This window comes from Pristis pectinata, chromosome 2, assembly GCF_009764475.1.
Source record: "Pristis pectinata isolate sPriPec2 chromosome 2, sPriPec2.1.pri, whole genome shotgun sequence".
In the NCBI taxonomy this organism is placed as follows: Eukaryota; Metazoa; Chordata; class Chondrichthyes; order Rhinopristiformes; family Pristidae; genus Pristis; species Pristis pectinata.
This window is the reverse complement of record NC_067406.1, coordinates 107,170,355-107,187,877: the sequence shown is the minus strand read 5'-3', so window position 1 is coordinate 107,187,877 and position 17,523 is coordinate 107,170,355. Positions and strand designations below refer to the sequence as shown.

General features: G+C 38.7%; 1 protein-coding gene across 4 annotated transcripts in view; it reads right to left on the bottom strand.

Annotated features, from left to right (window-relative positions):
• Nucleotides 1-17,523, bottom strand: part of rapgef2b (Rap guanine nucleotide exchange factor 2b) — a 290,810-nt gene that overhangs the window by 219,860 nt on the left and 53,427 nt on the right. For 3 of the 4 annotated variants that reach the window (XM_052009267.1, XM_052009270.1, XM_052009268.1), the window contains exon 2: nucleotides 5,036-5,106. The exons of the other annotated variant lie outside the window; for it this stretch is intronic. In XM_052009267.1, coding sequence (XP_051865227.1) covers nucleotides 5,036-5,106 — 71 coding nt within the window. The remainder of the gene's footprint in view (nucleotides 1-5,035; nucleotides 5,107-17,523) is intronic. 4 annotated transcript variants of the gene reach the window in all.

The window sequence follows — 17,523 nt, the reverse complement described above, 5'->3', positions numbered from 1 at the left end:
TTAAGATTATCTTGCAGGCTGAGTTGGTAGGAAGGAAGGCAAATGCAATGTTAGCATTCATTTCAAGAGGACTAGAACATAAAAAGCAAGGATGTACTGCTGAGGATTTATAAGGTGTTGGTCAGACCACATTTGAATATTGAGAGCAATTTTGGGCCCTGTGTCTAGGGAAAGATGTGCTGGCGCTGGAAAGGGTCCAGAGGAGGTTCACAAGAATGATCCCTGGAACGAAAGGCTTAATGTATGAGGAGCATTTGATAGCTCTGAGCCTGTACTCAATGGAGTTCAGTAGGATGAGAGGGAATCTCGTTGAAACCTACCAAATACTAAAAGGCCTGAATAGAGTGGACATGGAGAGGATGTTTCCATTAGCAGAAGAGTCTAGGGTCCTAGGGCACAGCCTCAAAATAAAGAGATGTCCCTTTGGCAATGAGATGAGGAGGAATTTCTTCAGCCATAGGGTGGTGAATCTGTGGAATTCGTTGCCATGGAGGGCTGTGGAGGCCAAGTCATTAGGTGCATTTAAAACAGAGATTGATAGGTTCTTGATTGGGTAGGAAGTTAAGGACTACAGGGTGAAGGCAGGAGAATGGGGTTGATAGAGAGAGAGAGAGAGAGAGAGAAAAAAAAAAATCAGCCATGATTGAATGGCAGAGTAGACTCAATAGGTGGAACAGCTTAATCCTATACTTTATGGTCTAAATATTCAGACGTAAAGGATGTTCCGGGTCCACAGCAAAGTTGAAAAACTATGAACAGAATCAAGGAGTTGAAATAGTCAATTAATCTATATTTGCTGTTTCCAGTTCAGACGGACCTCTAAGTAAACAACTACTGAAGAAAGGATACGTAAATTCATTCACAGAGATAAATGGATAAGTAGAGCAAATGCTCAATCTGTAATCCTGAACAGATCTGGTACACTGAACAAAGAAGCCTCAGAGACTATAGCCATTCCAGAAGATGGACCTGGAAGCAAACCATGCTAGACAGTTGGACTGAGTAGGAGACAGCAAGTATAAGTGATCCAGAAAATGCAATGGTTGATATAAAAGCAAAATACTACAGATGCTAGAAATCAAGTAAAATACAGGAAATACGCAGCAGGTCAGACATCTGTGGAGAAACACATAGATTAATGTTTCAGTTCCAATGACTATTCGTAAAAAAAAGGCTGGAAAATATTAGAGAAATACATTTGATATTGACTGTTAGACACGTAAAGAGATATTGAGTGAGTACAAAAATTGCAAAAAGAGAGGAAAGTACAATGTGCTTCAAGACAGAACAGGCCAAACAACAAGAGAACTTACGAATCAAAACTAAAATGTTAATTAGACAAGCAAAGAAATAAAATATGATTTAGATGTGAAAATGCGAACGTGATCCATCATCAGCAGATGCTCTCTAGAAAAATGAGGGCAGTGGTAATAATATGAAATGATTGAACTCACTGTTCAGTACAGAAGACTATAAGATTCTTAACTGAATAATGATATGCTGGCTCTCCACTTACTTTGAGCTTCACTGGAACAGTGAAGGAGACTTGAGGACAGAGTGAGACAAAGAACTCTGATGGCAAGTACTGGAGTTTCAGGGTCATGTTTACGAACTGAATGGAGATGTCACATAAAGACCACCACATTTGCATATGATCTCTGCCATGCAAAGCCCACCAAATCATGAGCAATATTGTACTTGAAAGTCACACAAGTACACATTTATTTCATCTGGACGGATTGCCAAAGGCTTTGGAAAGTGTAAATGAAGGAAGAAAATAGGAAGGTTTTACAAATTGTCCTCTTGAATAGTATTTTTTTTTTAATTTTTTTTCTTCTTTCTTTTTCTTTAACTCATGGAGCAGACTCAATGGGCCAAATGGCCTACTTCTGCTCCCTTGTCTTGTGATCTTGTGTGAATGGGAAGTTGCAAAAGGAGGCAAAGGGGTGTTGGGGCATGATTGGACTAGAATGCTGAAAATGAAATGAGCTATTTGTGTGCTTAGTGCTAGCATTATGCTAGAGACAAACCATTGAAGATTGCAGGCGAGGTGGAAGATAACGCCATTGTGGATTTTGGAGGGACAGAAAGGGGTGACAGCTGAGCATCTGGAAATGAAACATGCACACTCAAGGTCCCTGTCAACCACTGTGGAGAATAAATGAAAATCAAAAATACTGCAGAGGCTGGAAATCTGAAATAAAAAAAGTTACACCTATCTTTCTTTTCACAGAAATCTGGAACCAAAAAAAATGCTGGAAACACTCAGCAAGTCAGACAGAATCTATGAAAAGAAAGATAGGTATAATGTTTCAGGCTGAAGACCATAGTGGTGGGCAATGCTCAAACTAAAGGAAAACATCAGAAGCAATGGTATGGAAGATGGCAGCATCAGAACAGATGTGGTACAGAAGCAGAAACTGGGAGAATGAAATAGGAGACGAGATAGGAGAAAGCATCAAAAGCTGTGTTAATGAGTGAGTTTAAGCCGGGTTGATCAATGGCCTATCAATTTGGGATGGAGTCAGAGTTGGAAACGGGCCACATGACGGGTAAGAGAAGGACATTGCATCAAAAGAGTCATCAAAAGAGATATGAAAAGGGATCCAATTTTGATAGAAGCAAAAATGTTGCACATATCCCATAGCCAGAAGCCATTAGGTTCTCAAGGAGAAAATAAGAAAACAATTAACTACATTAGAAACAAGGATTGATAAAGTTATTGTCTGAACAATGATTTCAGGTTTTTCCACAACTATATTAACTGCCATTCACTAGTCAAGTTACAAGAGCTGTAAAAGAAAACTTATATTCTCACTTAAAATTAAAAAAAATTAGAAAAAACAAAATCTCTGTATGAACTTCTAAATAAAGCCTGTTGTGGGAATGATCACGTCATTCAAATTTAACAATGTAGAACTTAAGGCTACTGTGGTACCTTGTCAAAACATTCATGACAAATTACTCTCCAAGTAGGTGAAAACTGCTCTTGCTATTGAGGTAGCAGGAAGGTTTAGAGATGCACCATCAGGGCGGGGAATTGCGGATGAAGGAGAGACAGTGCAGAGTCCAAGAACCATCATGCTGTCGTTGGAAGAATGGATTCAGGTCCAGTAAAGGCCGCTGAAAAAATTAGATCTATACTCTTTGGAGTTCAGAAGAATGAGGGTTGATAATATTGACACACATTAGATCTGAAGGGAATATGAGTGGGTTGACGTCAATATGTGGGAGAAACTTGAATGAGGCGACATAGTTAAAAGGAGGCAGTCATTTGAAACTGAAGTGTGTAAGAACTTCTTCTCACAGAGGTTAGTGAATCTCTGGGATTCTCTATCCCAGAGCATGGTGGAGGCTAGGGCATTGAAAGCATTTAAAGACCAGGTGGATCGTTTTTTGAAAAATAGGGGAATTGAGGGCTCCAGGGAACTAAACAGAAGAGGAGATAGGACAGATCAGACGTGATATATTGAATGCTGGGACAGACTTGAGGGGGCTGAGTGGCCTACTCCTGTCCCTAAGGAACAACACTGATGGCCGAGAAAATCTGTTAAAAGCAGCACGTTGGTTATCTTTCAGTTTGTTGCAAACCCTGAACCTATTTCCAAACACTATAAAGTGCTTTTGCATTTGAAACTGCACGTGATCATCCTTGTGCAAATTGGTATCATTGGGCTACTTACTCAAGTACAAACTTGCCACATGCGGTACCCAGTTATTCTGGACAAATTTATGAAATGAATTGAGACTGTCCTCAATCAAGAGATTGGTGAATGAAATGATCCACATGTCAGGAGTACACACACAGGTAAAGAGATAAAGAATGCCATTTAGGTCTATGAAAAACAAATTCAACTAGATGGGCAACTGAGGTGGTGACTGGGACTGGTTGGGATTCAATTCCGGTGAGAAGCAAAAAAGCCCCAAGACTAAGCCATCAGGGAATGGAGGGATGGGGCTAGCCTTGGTGAAAAGACCATTCAGGCTGGGAAACTGTAAACTGTTGAAATTGCATAAATCAACTTAAGAAATGAAGATATAGGTGGAAAAAGAAGTTAGTATTGGAAGAAAGGCAGCAATTTGCTTAGATAATGCATATATTAAGACAGTCTTGGTTATTGATCATGGAAAGAAGCAGACTGAATTTTGCAGGATTGGCAGGCTATGAGATTGGAGATCTCGTTTCTAAAGCATCCGAAGGGGATGATAATATAGGAAACAGTGGTCATCAGTGATGGCCCAGGTAGGAAATTGAGTCAAACCTGCAAGGTACAGAGCAGTTTGCCAAATTACCAGCAGACTTAATGATAACATTAGGGTTGGACCAAACAGAACAAAATTCTGCACGTTCAGAATGAGTGTGTAAAGTATAAAAATCTTTGACCAGTCAACACCACCTCAATCTTGTAAATGAGGTGTTCAAAAGTAGGTACCAATTTTCCTGCAAAACAACTGTTAACTTCAGAAAAATTTCACCTCTTCGTAAAGTTACATAATGACTAGGACGAGTTCAGAAACACATCTTAAAGTTTTGATATACGAAGTAAAATAAATTAGATAGAAAAAACAGCATATGCTTGGAATACAATTTTTTCTCCTTTTTATGGTGGTTTGCTGATAGCAAAATGAGACCTACAAGTACTGAAAATTCCATACATGTCTGCAACCACCAAAAAAACAGAACTTTCACAACACAAGCCATCAGTTTGAGTTGCCAGGCTAGAATGATTTTAATAAATCTTAGCCGCCAATATCTGGTTAAACTCCAATAGTCAATATCAAATACACAAGTGGTTGAGAATGTATTTCTAAAATCTATAGGTAACTTTAAAAAAAAATTTTTAAAAATCACAGATGTAATAACTATAATTTAATTCTTAAATATGTTGAAATTAATTAAAGAAAGCAACACATTGACAAATAATTAGAATAAGTAAAATCACTTTCTTTGTTAATGAAAGACGTGCAGTAAAATAGGTAAAAACTATTTCAGTGTTTAAAATATAGTTTACATTCTCCTGAAGTTCATTCTTACCTCAGCTGATGTTCTCTCAAGTTTGACAGTGCTTCCATTCCATGAAGATAGGAATAAACAATCTCCAAATCCTACAAAAACAGTTGTCAAAAATAATTAGTTAATTAATATTACCTTGCAAAATTTCATTAGCAAATTATGAAAAGTTTGTCTTTGTCATTTTTTATTCATTTTAAATATTGATATGAAGAGATTATACTTTGGAAAATTATATGGTAAATGTAACTTTCTCACTCCTTTTTTTGAAGGTTCATATTGAACATCTACATTTCCCACCATACTAAGACACAAATCTCTTTCCAGATCGGTGCTCACTGTTTCGCATTTTCAAAGTTTTATCAATTAGACCCTATAGAAATGATTAAAAAATATTTTCCAATGAATGACATTACACTGGTCATTCAAAAAAATTATATTTTCCAGTACTGGAAGAACCATTTGCAATTATTTCAAGATACTGTAAGTGGTCCCAAGGTTAGTCTATTGGAAATGGCAGGAAGTTAGGACTCAGACACCAGTGTGGTCCCTCACTGAGAACACCTTACAGCCTTTGAAAGGTGGCAAAGTTGGGGTCAGAGCTTTGGCATCATTCAAAGCTGCCAAGAAATTTAAGTTTTTAACTGTTTCTGATGTTCAAAAACATTTAAACATTATTAAAATTGATGCAAATTATGAAAATAAAAACTAAAACACAAAACAATAACATTTATTGAAATGCAAATTAAATCATTAAAAATATGGAACAAAGTTCTCGTCGTGCAGTTGAAAAATTCCCATTCAATTGGATGGGATCACCAAAGGGCAATTCCCCACTGCAATAATGGGGAATTCCAGTAAGAATGGACTTGGCTGCTGGACTTGGGAGTCCAGAGTCTCAGCACAACGAATATAGAACCATTTATCATGAAGTAAGCCCTGGACTTCCAGCAGGTCCCCAGAAGCCCAGTACTTAGTTCACCATGAATGACTGAATTCCTTTGGAACCATAAGCCATAGCCAGCACATCCCAGCCCATCACCGCAAAGCATTTAACACAAAGTATTTAAAAAGAACTAAATGAAGTTGATAAAAATTCCATGTCAAAAAATGTCTTTCATAATTAAAACTATTATAGCATCCTGTTGGATTCTGAACTATTCTAAATCATTGGGAAAAGTATGTCACAATAAAAGATACTAAAGAAATAATGTATAAATGAAAATATTTAAATACATCTTTGTGGAACATGTAGCTTTAAAATTGCAAAACACTTACTGTATCACTGATATTCAATCACATATTACACCTCAGTCTTTAGGGAAGAATGTGATTCAAGTTAAGAGCATGCAAGTGACTTGAATCAAGGATTTACTGTACATATACACTTATCACATTCACCATCTGCATCATGTTTTTATTTCTTTCAGTTAGACAAAGACCAAACGAGGAAATAGTCTAAAAAAAAGGGCATGTTTGATTTAGCAATTCTAGCACATCGGAAATATGGGCAGCTGTTTGAGACAAGGGAAGAATTTTGGTAGAAACATAGCCTTTTTTTTCAGGATAGGAATTTTTATCTGAGATTAAAGCCAAGAGCCTTTACATCACAACCACCTGGCCTACAGGATAACATTGTTGCAAAGCAGCAGGCTGAATTCTCAGCCATTCATAGCAAGTCTCAGTTTTAAATGGTGTATATAAAGTGTTAATATTCATGCAATAATTAATTACACTTGATTTGTAATTTCTCTACTACACAAAAGCTGGTCAAAATTTAACAGTAATTATGTTAAAATGTCAGGTATAGTTAAATATTAAAAAGACAAGCAACACAGCATCACAAAATCCAAGTGACAACTAAAAGCACTATGTACAGCACAGTAGATCAAACTTCAGCTGCACCTTATTTCAATAAATTCCCACATTAGAAGAATGGAATGGCAAATGATATAACCAAAATGTGTAGCCATTCTTCGAGGTCATCATACAAATCTAAATCACTAACATCACAGCTTAACGCTTTCAAGTAAAAAATTACATTTGAACAGTGCCTTTATGGTATTACACCTCATGGATCTTCACAGAAGTGTAATCAGAGAAAAAAAATCACACTGAGCCAAGGAAGGAGATATCAGGACGAGTAACCAAAAATATGATTTAAAGCAATCTTTCAAAAGTGAGCTAAGGAAGTTGAGATGAAGCTAGAGCAAGGGAAATGGATAATACATCAGGCAAAATTTGAGACATGCAGAGTTTGCAAAGGATAGGCTGGGACATTTTCCCCAGAGCATAGAAGGCTGAGAGATGGCCTTATATAGGTATATGAAATCATGAAGGGTGTAGATAAAATGGATTGCCACAGTCTTTTTCCCAAGGTAGGGGTCCAAAACTAGAGGATACAAATCTAAGGTGTGGGGAAAAGGTTAAGACCCCCCCCCCCCCCCCCCAAGGACAACATTTTCTCACAGAGGGTGGTACCAGAAGAAGCTGTAGAGATGGGTACAATTAACGTTTGAAAGACATTTTGACAGGTATATGGATTGAAAAGGTTTAGAGGGACATGGACCAAACGTATATGGGACTAGCTCAGATAGGCTTAGTCGGCATGGACAAGTCATCAGTGGACCAGATGCCAAAATAGGACCACACAACAAGGTTCACAGGTACATGGGAAGGGGTTAGGGTTAGGACGTGAAAAGCCAAGAATTGGAAGAACTCAAATTTATGAAGAATGTAAGATGGAAGGTCAATTAGGAGGGCATTGGAATACAAAAGAATGACAGTACCAAAAGCATGAAAAACTGTTTTAGCAACATATGGACAGAAGTGAGGCAAGAATAGGCAATTTTGGAGAGGTTGAAGAGTTTATGGAGCTGGAATCTTGGCTAGGTGTAACATAGTAAAAAGGAACTAACGTATATGATTCAGCTTCAAACAGTATGCATACAGATGGGGTGGGTGGAGTGATTGTGTTTGTGGGAGGTGCTGGAATAAATCTCCAGTATTGTCATCCTGCCTTTTCATTAGCACAAACCGTAGCTCATTCAGGTCTGAATGTCAGACAAGGAATCTAAAAAAACACAAACAACAGAGTATTCAAGATCAGTGATAACGAGATAGAACTGGGTACCTTCATAGAGAGCAGTATCTTTTCCATTGTGGTTGCCAGGCATTCTGATTCAAGTCAGGAACGGAAAGGGGCCAGAACGAAATTTCTGTGGAATTCTAGAAGTAACAGTGCAGGGTAGGAACAGAAGCCAATTAGGTGGCAGTCTGACTTGAGGATATTATTAAGAATGGAACCAAGAGAAGGTAGTTCTACTGAACAGAACAGAATAGGGGCTTTGGAGAAGGTTGATATGTGGTTGTTGAGACAGTCCTCATCCACTTCACTAGTCTCAACAATCACAAAGGATACTGCTTGTCATTTTGATTAGAATAGTTTCAATGTTGCTACTTTAGTGTAAGCCTGATTCAAGCATGATGCTGCAACAAAGAGGCTACATATCTGAGAGTCAATTTTAGAGAGGAAAAAAAGAGCTGAAAATTAGAGCAGGATTTTCCAACAATGGGGATGTTAACAGTGGATTACTGAAGGGGGGAGGGTAATGGAAGATTTGAATGGGAAAGAAAGAGAATTTGATGAACCACTTCAATCCAAACATCAGTACTTACATCACTATCTCAACATGGCGCAAAGAAAATCAATGCAAGGATCCTCCTCAACTTCCTCCTCCCATAGCAAAATTCTGTCCATCAATTCGGTAAAATGGACATGATCTTCAAAACTCAACAAATCCAAGAAAAACAAAGCAGCACCAACCACTGTATACGTTCACCAACTCCCTCACACAGGCAGAGTGTGGATAATCCACGTCATACTTAGTTGTCAGAAATTCGTAACCATTCTACACAATGACACACAAGCCAGGATCCTAACTGACAAGTATAGCACAGACCCATTTCCAATGAAGACTGTGGTAAAGTAGAGCTCAAATCAACCCCCTTCCCAAGTGCAATACTGCACATTACCTCCAATAAGCATTCTGCTGGATTAGAGTTAATAAAATCATCATCTCCATTGCAGAACCAAGATTACTCCAAACACCTGCTATTCATTTACAGTACATAGATGCTAGCATTTGTGCAGAGGCTAACCTCCAAGTCATTGCTGGCTCCATGATGAGAGAATGGATGTTACCCTACCAGCACCAATCAGTTTTTTTTAAAAAAAGTATATGACAGGTGTAGGCAACTACAATCAAGCAAGTCCCTTGGGGAATATAGAGAGTATAAGAGAGTACTTAACAATTAAATTAGGAGGGCAAAAAGAGGTTATGAAATATCCTTAGCAGGTAAGACTAAGGAGAATCCTAAGTCATTCTGGAAGCATATTAGGAGCAAGAGGGTAGCTACGAGAAGTGTGGGTCCGGGTAGAAAGAGCGGTGATGACATATGGCATGTTTGCCTTCATAGGTCAGAATGAGAGTTGGGACATGTTGCAACTTTACAAAACACTGGTGAGACTGCACTTTTGGAAGGATGTGATAGTGCTGTGAAGAGAGTACAGAGGAGATTCACCAGGATATTGCCTGTATTGGAGGACTTCAGTTACAGGGAGAGATTGGATAGGCTGGGTTTGCTTTCAAGAGATCAAAGCAAAGTGAGGGATGACCTGGTACATAAAGTTATAAGAAATATATAAGATTATAAGAACACAGATAGGGTAGATAGTCAAAATCTTGTTCCCGTCATGAATGTATGAAACACAAAAGGGCATAATATTACGGTGAGAAGAAGTTTTAAAAGGGATCTGAGGAGTAAGCTTTGTTTTAAACACAGAGAGTGATTGATATCTGGAACACACTGCTAGAGGTGGTGATGGAATCCAATACAATTACTATGTTTAAGAGGCATTTAGAAAGACATTAAAATAGGTAAGACATATAAGGATATGTAGCAAGTGGAATTAGTATAGATGGGCATAAAGGCCAACATGGGCATGGTGGGCCAAAGGGCCAGTTTCTATGCTGTACAATTCCATGACTACACTACACCCCACAACAATCAAGATCCATGACATGCTTGAAGGCCAAGACCTCATACTCAGCACCAATCTCACAGTATGCCAATCCCATCTTCCCATATGCTTCATAAAGATGGACAACCTATTACAAGCCCTCAAAGCACAGGAAAATTACTGTCAATGCTTTCTCCACAAAATCCTCCAAATCCATCTGCAGGATATTCAAACTAATATTTGCATCTTCACCCAAGCCAACATCCCAGCATAGAGGTTCTGATCATGCTCCATTAGCTGCAGTAGCAAAACATTTGTGTGCTCTGCAGCAAATACTTAAATTAAGTACTCTGAACATCTCCATACAAAGAAATTTCAAAAAGGACACAGAAAATGCTTCAGGAAATTCTCAACATCTCCTTTGATAAAGTACAATACCTCCACCAACCCATGGGAATCTCTGGCTCTTCACTGCTCAAATGGAGAAAGGGAAGCATCTGGGGAGAGCACAGAGCACTTCTAATCACTACATGTGTAGTGCAAGGAATGCACAACACCCCAAACAAACCACCCATCTGGCATGTCAAGCACCACCTCCTCTTCCTATGGCAAAATCTGCAAGTCCTACATAGGATTCTGGAAGCCACCTCAGAACACAGAACTGCAGTGGAGGTAATCCACAACCTCAGTAAGCTATTTCAGAAGGTCACCCAAAGGAACCAGAGTGTTACCAGTAGATTTGAAAGGGAAAGATGCAGTACCCAAGAAAAGTGGGCCCACTCACAGTATTACCTAGCAACAGGGATAGAAAAGGGAGTTAATACTGAGCAGTTGGATGGGAATAGGATTGCGAGAATAAATGACGAGTCCCACTGACAAGATGAGCTTGGAGTATACATCAGCGAGCACAGATGAAAGATACCAAAGAAAAATGCAAATAACTTTGGCATTTGTTAGGCTTGATGAATTTGAAGAAGGGCAAGTTGCAGTGTTGGCAAATCCAGTAGAGGCTGGTCTTATTTTTAGTGACAGAAAAGTCAGTGTTGTGAGAGTAGATGATGAAGGGAAGGGGCAAAGAAGAAATGGTTGCTAATGAGAAAGTCTGGAATTATTTTTGCTTTTGGCAGAAGAGATTATTGCCCAATAGTGATAAATTTTTAAATCATTTTTCAGTAAGCAGGCATTGCTGACAACATTTATTGCCTGTCCCCAATACCCCTCAAGAATATGCTGTTGAGCCACATTCTTGAACAGCTGCAGTTCTTACGGTGGAATTACTCCCAATATGCTGCTGCATAGAGCATTCCAGCAACACTTAAACAATGGAAGGACAGCAATGTATTTCCCAGTCAGAATGGTGCACAACTCAGAAGGGAACCTGCAGGTGGTGGCGTTCCCAAGAACCTTGACATGGCCCAGTCAAACTTAGCAATACAGTAAAACTCCAATAATCTGGCACACTTGGGACTTTGGCAGTGCTGGCCTGGTGGATTTTCTGGACTATTAGATGTTATTCTTTTATTCCCCAAACACTCTTTCAATTAGTTTTTTTATGATGTCACATAGTACGATAAATTCTCCACTGAACTCGCTAAGTTTCAGGGAAGTGTGGGAACTGGGGAATGGTGAGACTGAGGGTGGGGACAGGGGGCAGGGGCAGAGAGGCCCCAGTGAGACTCTGAGAAAGAACAGGGAACATTACCTGGTGAATCAGATACCAAACCATCAGAATTTCTGAATGGTCAGATGTTGGATAATTGGAATTTTACTGTAAATGGCTGAATCAGTTGTATGTTTAAGAGATCATAAGTTTCTTTGAACCCAATCCTGTAGTTAACTTTTCTGAAAATTTTTACAGAAATTATTAGTGTGAATGAGGCAGTGGATCAGTCATTGCCTTGTGGTAACATTGATTTAGTTCAGTATCTTGTTTTGTCCAAGTGTGCAATCTTTGAAAACGTGAGGATATTTTAACTAAACAACTAAAAATATTATTCTAAGGATAGATTACAAATGCTAAGAAGCATTGCTGAATCCATAACACATTCATTCATCCATCCCCTGCTGGAGTTTCAGAAATAATTCTGGGCATCACACTTTGGAAAGAGCACAGATGTCTTGGCACGGGTAGACCAAAGGAAGCTAAAAGGAGACTTGATAGGAGGTATTTATTATAATGGAGGGCTCGTACAAAGTAAATAAAAAGAAATGGGCATCAACTGAAAGATCAATAGCCAAGGGTATAGATATAAATTAGTTAGCAAAAGCAGAGGTGAGGCCATTCTAATGGAGAGAGAAAAACTCTCCACTAGCCAATATCACAACAGGGAAAATGAGTTCCCTGAGGTTGTAAAATTCAAGAACGAATCTGGAAGGTTGCATTGTTCCTAAATGGAAGATGAGGTGCTGTTCCTCAACATCAGGCCTCATTATAACAGTACAGGAGGCCACAGACAGGTAGGGCAGAATGAGAGTGGAATGAAGAATTAAAATGGCAGGCAACAGAAAGCTCAAGCTCACCCCTGCAGACCGAACAACAGAGTTCCTCTCATCCTCGCATTCTACCCCACCAGTCCATGCATTCAACTGATAATCCTTCATGATTTCTGCCACCATTAATGGATTTTCACCACAATGAACATCTTTTCCTCCCTTCCCCTTTCAGCATTTCATAGAAAGTGTCCCTTTTTTGGCTCTCTGGTCTGCTCTTCCATCCCAACCAACCTCTGCCCTTTTTATGGCACCTTCCCATGCAACCACAGTAGATAAAACACCGATCCTCTGACCTTCACACGACCCAGAGACCTGAACGGTCTTTCCACGTGAAGCAGTGATTCATTTGAACTTCTTCCAATCTGGTGCAATACTTTCATTGTTCAAAACCTGATCCCTCAAACCAAATGCAGAATGGATGACTGCTTGGGGAACATGTGTTCAGTGCACAGGATAGGCTGTGCTGATGTAGAGAGAAACCAGCCAGTTTCCAGTTGTCTAACATTTTAACTCTTCGTCCCACTCCTACACTCATGTTTATGGCTTCCTGCACTGATATAATGAGGCTGAACGCAAGCTTGAGGAACAACACTTCACCTTCCATATGGGCATGTTACTGCCTTCCAGACTCTATGTCGAATTCTACACAACTTCAAATAACCAATTTTCTCTGTCTATATCTGAATGAACCAGGTTATCCACCTGTGATATTGACTCAGTTTTTCTCTCTACATCAGCACAGCCTATCCTGCTGGCTACGTTTTGCAGGCCTGCAATTTGCAACTTTCGCATTACTTTATCTATGTTCCTTCTCTCTAATTGCCCACATTAATCCATCCAACAGATAACCTTATTTACTGCTTAACCCCACAGTAATCATCGCCTCACCCCTGAGATACTCCCTTTGTCATATCCATTCCTCCCCACAATCTCTGCAACTTAACACGACCATTTTCGCTCCTTCCCAGTTCTGATTAAGGTCTTCCACCTTAAATGTTAACTTTTCTTATCTATCCACATATGTTACCCAACTGGCTGAGTGTTTCCAGCATTTTCTGATTTTAAATCATCTGTACTCTGAGCCATATTTTATGCTTCCAGATTCAATGAATACCTACTTCCTCTATAGTGACATAAATCAGAGTCTCCACAGCATACAGAAGCTTAACTATTGCACGTTTAATACACCATAAGATGTTAATGAAAGCAAGGAAACACTTTCTCAAGAAATACTTACAAGTTTCCAAGCAATAATGCAGAAAGAGTCACATTTCGGTTTAAAAGGCATCTTCTAACATGGTCATGAGAAAAAGGATAAGTTAGTCGATCCCTGGAGCCACAGTAAAAAAAAATCCAGAAAAATAATAGATTTAAGTTTTTTTTTTAATAACTCAAAATGGGAAACAATTTATCATGTCAACCTAACTCTCCACCAAAAAGTTTATCAAGATTCTTTGACAAAGTTTTCAGTTATCTAACTTAGATTTTAAAAAAAAGTTGCCTGAAGCACAAGGTAATAGAAACAGAAATTCTTCACATCACATAGCTCCCATACAATGGAATGCACCAAAGGAAATAGTAATCAACACTTTGAAGACATGATGACATAAAATACAACATTACAGTCTTAACTAAAAAAACTTTCTGAATATAATACCAAGTGGTTATGCCTGACCTTCATTCACAAGGTTTCTCATGCAAAACCTGTTGAGAATCTTATATGGATGTCAATTGTGTATTTATTTTTTAAGGATAAAGAAATATCCAAAAAATATTTCTAGTAAGTAAACCCAAGAAACATCTAGACAAAGTTATAAACTTGGTTGTTAAGCCTAAACAGTTCACAATACAGTGGAAAATAATATGAAATTACTGCCCTCAAGTGTTGGTTGTGGCTTAATTGGTAGCACTCTCACTCTAGAGTCAGAAGCCCATAAGTTAAAGTCCCTTTCCTGTCACCCGAGCACAAAATCTAGCTGGTAGTGAGTCAGAGACACACTAGACATAAAAGAATCTGTGGAACTACGTCAAAGAAGAAAACTTAGTGATGTTCATTCAAGAGATTAAAAAATACCAGCCAGGTACTGATATTAACTACCGTATTCCCTACCACTTCAAGCGTGACCAACTGGACTTCAGAAGTACTTAATTTGGCTATAAAGCACTTTAAGAACATAAGAAATGGGAGCAGCACAGCTGATAGAACTACTGCCTCATAGCTCCAGTGACCCAGGTTCAATCCTAACCTCCAGTTCACTCTGTGTGGAGTTTGTATGTTCTTCCTGTGACTGCATGGTTTTCCTTTGGGTGCTCTGGTTTGCTCACTTATCCCCAAGTGGGGATTGGAAGATTAATTGGTCACTGTAAGTTGGCCCTAATATGTAGATAAATGGCAGAAACGCTGGGGGAAGAGTGAGGTGGGAGAAGGGGAATTGATGGGAATGTGGGGAGAATAAAATGGGATGGGTATAAATGGATCTTGATGGTGGCATGGCACTCAGTGACCCAAAAGGGCCCATTTCCATTCTGTATGACTTTACGGCCTGCTCCTCACTCAGCTTTTCGAGCCTGCTCCGCCATTCAGTAAGATCATCTCTAATCTTTTATCTCAATCCTAAATCTCTTGCTTCTTTTAATATCCAAAATCAATCAATTACTGTCTCGACAGAACCTTCAGGGCCTTCATGGGTAGAGAATTCCAAAGACTTTCCATCACTCTCTAGGTGAAGAAATTTCTTCTTTTCTCAGTCCTGAGAGACTTGATGTTAACTTTGATATTAGGACCTCTAGTTCTTTTCCCCTCAGCTATGAGAGGCATCATCCTGCACCTGTCAGAGCCTTAAGAATTTTTAAACATTCCTTTGAGATCACCTCTTACTTTTCTAAGCTCTGGAGAATAGATACTTATTCTTCCCTCACAGAACTGATTCAACCATCCCAGGAATTCAATCGAGTAAACCTTGATCATACCCCCTCTGTCACAACTACATTCTTCTTCTGATATGGAGACCACACTTGTAGAAAATGTTCCAGATATAGTCACATATTCTAAGAGTCCAGAAAGGTGTTATACAAAAGAAAACCTCTTTTCATTATCTTCCACTTAACAAAATTTCTATGGAATCTGTGAAAAAGTTCTATTTGTTTGTGCTACTTTTGTTGCCAAGGTGACTGTTGTATAACAACAATCAAGACATTTCAAGCAAATGAGAAGACTGGAAGACAGACAGGGCACCAAAAACCCACAACAAAAACAAAGTGCTGAAGGAACTCGGCGAGTCAAGCAACATACGTTCGGGGGTGGGGGGGTGTGCGGCTGCGGGTAAGGAATTTTCAGTAGTTCAGATCAAGATGCATCAGAACTGCAAGTGGAGAGGGAAGATGGACAGCCATCCATATTGCAACTTTTTGTAACCCGAAACCCTATTTCCCATTAAATTCTACGTTATAAGTGGAGATGCGTTCCTAGGGGATATTCTTCTCTCAACTGTCATGCGAGTACCACAATTACTGGTTTATGGTGGGAGCCACACAAGAGATTTGTTTTGGAAATTGACATATCTTCATTTGGAGACAGAAGCAACCTCAGATACTTATCACCTTCCAGCCTTCAATTTGAATGGAGACATACACTTTTAAATATAGGTAAGATAGTTTAATGATATACCTCATAACAAATAACAGTGGTCATTTAGGTTTGTAACTTACACTTAAACTTGCTGACCCTACATCATAAGAGTACATAACATGGAAAACTCTTGGCAAAAAGAAAACTGCTAGACAGCAAGACAAGAAAACTGCTAAACATGCTTAAAACAAACACCACATTATCTGCGCATGCAAAGAAATGAGTTGCAAAAAAAAATAAAAATAGACGTAATTTGTTGATGCTTTCACATTTAGTGTTATTTATTTATTTCCCCCAAACAAATTCCGTAAGAGTGAAATATATTCTGTATCTTGGATTTTTGGGTAGTGATTTGTGAATTCTGTACGGGAGAGTTTCCATAACTCAAACGGCTGTAACGCGGAGGCCACTTGTAGAGACAGATCATCGTGCAACCAGCTGATAAATAGTGTGCATGTGAATAGATATTATACAAAGATTTAACCCAGGAAGAAAGTCTTTGATAGCATTAAGGTTAGTAAAGCTATCATTGGAGCAAGAAGAAACAAATGATGCTGGCAAAGTCTTCTTAACTTTACAAAATGAGGCACAGTCTGATCACATATATTAGTCTACCTAAAAAGGCCAAGAAGATGAATAGGTAGCTTGATAAAATTTATTAAAGTATGATGATGATCTTTTTGTTTGATCATGTCTTGCTACATTCATTTGGCTATTAACTGGTCAATGCATACACAACGACTCTTCCAAAGATATTTAACTGCCACCTAATATTTTTTTCCTTGTCTTTACTGAGTTGTAATTTCAAGATTAGAATTAGCTCATCAAAATACAGAATAATTGCAATAACTTCCCTATTTTCACTAATTCTGATTTTGCTCTTCAGCAAAACACATGTTTTATTTAAACCAGCAAGTACTAATAAATGTTACTACAATTTTTATATCCTTGTACTGCAATTGCAGCAGCATATGCATAACTATGGTGAAAAGCAGATTTTATGCCTTCCAACTCCTCCTAGAGGCTGATATTTTGAAAGTATGCAACCAAGTTCTTCTGAAATCAAAGTCAGTTTATTGTTATATGCACAAGTGCATTGAAAAACTTACTTGCAGCAGCATCACAGGCACATAGCATCACATAAGCAGCATTCACAAGAAAAAAAAATTATACACAATTATTTAAACAAGAGAAAAAAATTTAGAACAAAGAAAAAACAAAGTCGATTTTAGTGCAAAGTGATCAAAGTGTTTTGCCAGTTGGTTCAAGAACTGAATGGTTGAATGGAAGTCGCTGTTCTTGAACCTGGTGGTGTGGGACTTCAGGCTTCTGTATCTCCTGCCCGATGGTAGCTGTGAAAAGATGGCA